This window comes from Glycine max, chromosome 9 (genome assembly GCF_000004515.6).
Source record: "Glycine max cultivar Williams 82 chromosome 9, Glycine_max_v4.0, whole genome shotgun sequence".
NCBI lineage: Eukaryota > Viridiplantae > Streptophyta > Magnoliopsida > Fabales > Fabaceae > Glycine > Glycine max.
The window spans coordinates 28,229,470-28,235,965 of NC_038245.2; the positions used below are offsets into that span (position 1 = coordinate 28,229,470).

At 39.0% G+C, this 6,496-nt stretch overlaps 1 protein-coding gene across 1 annotated transcript; it reads left to right on the top strand.

Annotated features, from left to right (window-relative positions):
* Positions 1 to 441: 441 nt before the first annotated feature.
* Positions 442 to 2,332, top strand: LOC102668544 (protein MAIN-LIKE 1-like). The gene is made up of 3 exons (XM_041005476.1): positions 442 to 606; positions 720 to 1,379; positions 1,483 to 2,332. Exons 1-3 carry the CDS (start codon positions 442 to 444, stop codon positions 2,191 to 2,193), a joined length of 1,536 nt encoding a protein of 511 aa, XP_040861410.1. The 3' UTR covers positions 2,194 to 2,332.
* Positions 2,333 to 6,496: the final 4,164 nt, after the last annotated feature.

The window sequence follows — 6,496 nt, forward strand, 5'->3', positions numbered from 1 at the left end:
CTTCTTTCTTTGTCTTTGTTCATCTAATATCAATAATATTAGGATCCATAATCAATTTCCATTCAATCATAGTGTACTGAATAAAAACTAACCCGATAAAAGCCTAACATGTGTAGCCTTTCTTGACATGCGTTTCTTGAAAGCCTGACAGCTTGCGCGACTTTTAGTCAATGAAATTTGCGTTAGACCAATGAAATTTGAGTGAATGAAATTGGTGATTGAATTTGTGTCACTCATTTGCAGATCATGGTTAGAACCAGAGGATTAGGTCGTGCCTTAGGTCAGGTTACTGGCAGAGGTGTGAGCAGAGGAGATCGTGATGATTCCGATAATGCTCCATATCGTCGACGGCCTACTGCACCCGCACGGAGGCAACGAGTCGCTGTGACTGCAACACACAATGAGTCAGTTATCCCTGTGCCAGATGTTTAGGATGACCCGATGGAGGCACCAGCTATTGTAGAGGACATTGTGCTAGACATTCCTGCGGACACAGGTGTAGAGGCTGTTGAGGACAAGCATGAGGGATTTCCGGGTGGTCCGAGCGACCCATCCGTGTTGACCCTGTATGCGGATCACGTTGCTTGCAGCGTATGGACGAGAGAGGTATTTATACTATTTATTTTTAGTTACTTGTAAATTATACTTTATGATTGAAATTAGTTTTCCTTTAAATGATGATTTTAACGAATTTTGCGTTCCTTTATACTTCAATTCAGAAGCGTCTTGAATTGAAGCTATCCTCTCATGGGAGGAAGGTCCACAGTTTAGGCAGACCTGTCCCTGCCATTGAGGGACTTGTTGCTGGTACAAGACTAAGTCCTCTGATCGCGTGTTCGGTAGACACCGGCGATCGGGGACTTTTCTCCGCGTTTGTGGAGCAGTGGCACCGGGAGACGTCTAGTTTCCATCTCCCAGTGGGAGAGCTCACCATCACGTTGGACGATGTCTCCTCGCTTCTCCATCTTCCCGTGATTGGCGACTTACATGCTTTTGAGCCCTTGCACGTGGACGATGCGGTTCAGATGCTGGTGGACTTGTTGATGGTCTCTCCAGAGTCTGCTAGGGCTGAGACAACCCAGTGTCGCGGACCGTACGTACGCCTGCAATGGGTACATGATATATATGAGCGCCGATGTCAGGTAGGTCATTGGACAGCTGCGGCTCACACATATCTTCTTCACCTTCTGGGTTGCACTTTGTTTGCTAACAAGAGTGCAACCAATGTCCATGTTGTCTACTTGGAGGCCCTTTGTGACCTCAGTATGACAGAGAGGTACGCTTGGGGAGTGGCTGCTTTGGTGCATATGTACGATCAGCTGAACAATGTATCTATGAGCCACAACCGACAGCTTGGCGGTTACATCACACTGCTGCAGGTAACAAATATGTTTTTTATTCGTTCAGCCTCAACAATGTTCAACTTTAAATTTTGTTACACTTTCATTATTAATGTTTATAATTTTGATGTTACATTTGTAGTGCTGGATTTACGAGCATTTTCCGTCGGTCGCGGACTCCACTGCTGAGCAGGAGTACGACGAGGATTCTCCGCGTGCGTGTAGGTGGATTGCGACCAAGAAGACCGTGAAGAGCATTCGTACACCGGTGTACAGGGAGTGCCTGGACCGACTCCGGATTTCGGATGTCTGTTGGATCCCTTATGGGGAGCACCGAGAGGTCCAAGACTTCCACGCCAGATCATGCTATTCCGGTCTCTTGCACTGGGGGCCTGTTGCTGTTTATTACCGACCGGAGAGGGTCGTGCGGCAGTTTGGCTACACGCAGACCATTCCTGCTCCTCTTGTCGATTCATGGGTCTCGTATGATGATATACACGACAGGTGGATGCACTATGAGGATCATATCGTTCCAGCAGGTGAGGTGTGCGTTGTGCCAGGGGCGTGTTCCAGTGACTACATGGACTGGTTCTTCCGCATCTCCCATCCTTTCATGACACCAGGCCACGCATTAGATTCTCCGCCTCATGGTCACGCCCCGCAGCCCCGAGTCGTCCCTCAGGCCCTGCAGACGGATATCCCTCACGTGCCAGAGCCAGGAGCATCATCGACATCTGCGGAGGAGCCTAGACATGTAGTGGTAAGTAATACCAATAATTTACGTCATTTACCTCAATATTTGCATAATAATTTATGTAATCAGTTTGTTTTGTATGTAACAGGAAGTTTGTGATGACATTGATGAGAGGTTGGAGCGCCATCTGAGTCTAGGGGTGGTCACGCCTGGCTCATCGACACATGAGGTGATCGAAGAATGCCTCAAATTGGCCAAGAGTGTGACACAGGACCATCTAGTATATGTTAGGTCTAGACGCAGGCGGCGCACGGATCAGACGTAGTTTATGTACATATTTTATATTGATATTCCATGCATATACAAATATTGTAAATGAACTCATTTCATGAGTATTGTTGGTTTTATTTATTTTCATTAGTAATGTTAGTTTTATTTATTTTCATTGATTGTGTATTCCATTTGTGTCTATATACACGCGTGTTATTAAAATGGTCTAGTTAACTTAGTTATAGTATACGTAAATTATTATAAATGGTCTAGTTAACTTAGTTTACCAACTAATAAAAAATAATTTGAAATATAACTTTAAATATAATTGAAATAAAGAAGTTGAAAAGGGTGTAAAAAAGATTAAACAAAAAATGGACATCATTCGTTATCTAAGATTCTTATTTTATATAACATACTAATATTTTTAAATTCTCTTATAATTACTATTTTCCCACCTATACTAATGATCATGTAAAAAATGTATTATAAAGTAGTTAGTATTTTAATTTTTAATATAATACTAATTATTTTTTATATTCTTTATAATATTAATGATATGAATAATTATAAAAATAAAAAATAAATTAATGATGATAATATTAATTTTATAAAATTATTATTATCTTTTATGTATTTATTGATTTTTATTAATATGTATAAAATAACCTTAAACAATATCTTTAAATATGCTGTATATTTAATAAATTATTATTTTTCCTCTTACGAATCAAGTTGATCCGTAAGAGACTTCTGGATCCGCTTGATCCATAAGTCTCTTACGGATCAACTTGATCCGTAAGAGGAAAACCAAACATGGGAAATTTCGCCATTTTTTTAGAATGCTGGGTGCACCTAGCAACACTCCTGATTTCATCATACCTTTGACAATATTTTTATGCTTTTGGGTCACGTCATTCCTTACATTATCTTTGGGCTTATGGCATGGAAAGGAACCCAATGGATTTCAACAAGCTGGACACAAGGGAAATGCTAGGTGCACCCAGCAATATTGCTGGTGCACCCAACAATTTATTGAAACTACCATTTTTCCCTTTAAGATAAAATTATAAAAAGCGCGAATTACCTCCCGGAAGACACTGTTTGTTCGAACAACTTCTTCTTCTCTCCCGGAAAACCTGCTTCTTCTTCTCTTCTCTGTGAACCTTCTTCTCCGCGAGGCGCGCCCAAGGTTTTCTTCTTCTTCTCCGCGAACAGGTTAGTCTCCCTACCCTTTGCTTGTAATATGCAGCATTGTTAGCATAGCAATGGAACCTTAGGATAGTTACCTTAGGATAGTAACCTTAGGGTAGAAGACGAGAGGGGAGAAGACGAGAGTACGCCAGAAAAAATGGGGAAAAAGGCTGACGGCGGAGTCTTCCGGAAGACCCGTTAGGGGTTCTGTTCTTCCGGAAGTAACCAAACGTCTTCTGGAAGAACACTTCTTCCGGAAGACTCCCGGAACACCTCTTCCGGAAGTTTCGGAAGAACCTTTTCCGGAAAGTTTCCGGAAGAAGTGGTTCTTCCGGAAGAATTCCGGAAGACGTGCTCTTCCGGAAGAACTTTCAAATTTCCGGAAGAACTTTCCGAAAGAAGTGGTTCTTCCGGAAAAATTCCAGAAGAACCACTTCTTCCGAAAAGTGTTTTTTTTTTTGTTTTTTTAAATTTTTTTAAACAGAAATTATTTTGTTTTTTTTAAATGAATTATTGTATTTATTTTGGTTATTTTGTTTTTGAGATTTTATGAGAAATGAGGTTTGGGTTTTTGATGTCATGTTTTTTTCATAATTTAAATTGTGTGTTTTTACTAAATATTAATTTGTAAATTATTTATTTTTTTGTTTATAAAAGTAGTTGTGTTTGTTTTTGTTTATTGTTTATTTTTTTTAAATTAGTGTTTTTTTCTTTATAAATGAAGTTGTTTATTTTTATAATTAAAGTTGTGTTTTGGAAGTTTTATAAAAATACTAATTTTTTATAATTAATTAGTTTTTTTTTATTATAAATGAAGTATTTTATTTTCTAAAAAAATTGTGGATGTTTAATAAATAATTTTTTTTACATTAGTTGTGTTTTTTTTACAAATGAAGTTTTTTAAATTGTTATTTAAATTAAGTTGTGGATGTTTACTAATTAATTTGTTTTTACATTAGTTGTGGTTTTTTATAAATGAATTTTTTTTTTAAAAATTAAGTTGTGGATGTTTAGTAATGAATTATTTTTATATTAGTTGTGTTTTTTTTTTATAAATGAAGTTGTTTATTTTTTTTAAAATTAAGTTGTGGATGTTTACTAAATAATGTAGTTGTGTTTTTTTTAGAAATGAAGTTTTTTTTTTATAAAGAAAATTATTTGATTTAAGTTAGTTATATTTGTTTATAAATAAAGTTGTTTTTTTATAAAGAAAATTGTGTATATTTTGACCGAAAAAAATACGTGTTCGACATGATTTGCAGATCATGGTCAAAACACGAGGTTTAGGTCGTGCCATAGGTAGAGTTGTAGGCAGAGATAGACCTGCTGACGAGGATGTTGCCGATGTTCCCGAGAGGCGTAGGCCTACTGCCTCAGCCCGTAGGCTACGCGTTCATGCAGGGACAACTTTAATTGTTCAAATCTCTCTGTGCCACCGAAGAGGTTCATGTACTCATGCGACCACCTACCAAGTTCTTTAATCAATTCATTACGCACTAACGGCCATGAATCTTCCCCCATACCTGATAAAGCGGCAATGGACCGATATCCACAGTTACCGTCCGCTTTCACATCCACAACGTCACGAATGAAACCTTGAAAGAATGACGCAAATTGATCCAACATCGGGATGATCCTTGTTGGTTGAGGCGGTTGAGAACATGATGCACTTCGTTTCACTGGAGAGTTGTTGCTTTGAACAGAATGAAAAGCATCAACATACTCCCAGTAAGGCGGATCACGCTTTGTGGATCTTTGACTTCTTTTCATCGGTTTCTTCGGTGCACCTTTAGTGTTGACCTTTGACGGAGGAGGACACATAGAGTTATGATCAGGGAGTTACTTTGCCAGCCACATCAAGTTCATCAAACCTTTTAGATATTATCTCTATCTCTTCCTTGATGGTGACTTCCGTCTCACATAACCCTTGGTCTGAAAAGCAAAGTCTCCTCCTGAAAAGATGGACTGACTCCAATGGGATGCTGCCAGCAGTATACCTAGAAAGCTCACATGCACAAGGAAGACCGTGCGTGCTTCTCATCACACAACCACAAGAAGAGAGATTGTTGCCGAGATAACATAGACGGTCAACCTCAGAAGCAATCTGATTTAAAGCATCCCTTGAAACCATCCCAGGAAGCCTCTTGTATAAGGTTTTTTTATATACATGACCAACCACATGCGTACTGGTTTCAAAGGATGCTTTAATTTCGATGTGTTGCAGCGTGATCATGTTGTTCATGGCATCCCAAACACTATATAGGTCTCCAACGCTATTTTGTAGTACTCTTTTGAGAGCCCAATGAGCTGATTCAACCCTACATTTAAAATACACAACAAATATGAAAATATACAACAATTAAATACCATTTAATACTAATCCTTACTAACAAATAAAATCAGTTCTTAATACCTGTTTGTTGTTGTGTTGCCTAGGTGCATGACCTTATTCGTCCATGCTGTAATAAATTTTTCCTTGTGAGGGATAATCCATGTATCGTTAACATAGTCAATGAACATCGGCCAAGGCAAACAAGCAACTTGAAATTTCTGATGTGACTCATGGAACTCGTGTTCGGACGGACAATCAACCAAAGTCGGGAAACATTTTTTTCCCCGATTAAAGATTTGCACTTCGCCTTCACATTCTTATCGATATGAAACCTGCACAACAAATTAGTAGACTCGGGAAACACAATTTTCACTGCATTCATCAGTGCTAGGTCTCTGTCAGTGACAATAACAAGAGGGAGGCGATCGTTTCTTAAAAATAGGCCTCGAAATTGTTCCAAAGCCCATACAATATTATTAACACGCTCAACCTCCAGATATGCAAACCCAGCAGAGAATGTCATCGCCGTTGGTGTCACTCCAACAAAGTCAAGTAGTGGGAGTCTGTACCTGTTTGTTTCGTAGGTACTGTCTATAAAAAACACCAGATGACCTGCCTTGCATAACTTTACTGCATCTGGGTGACACCAAAACAGGATCACCCAAC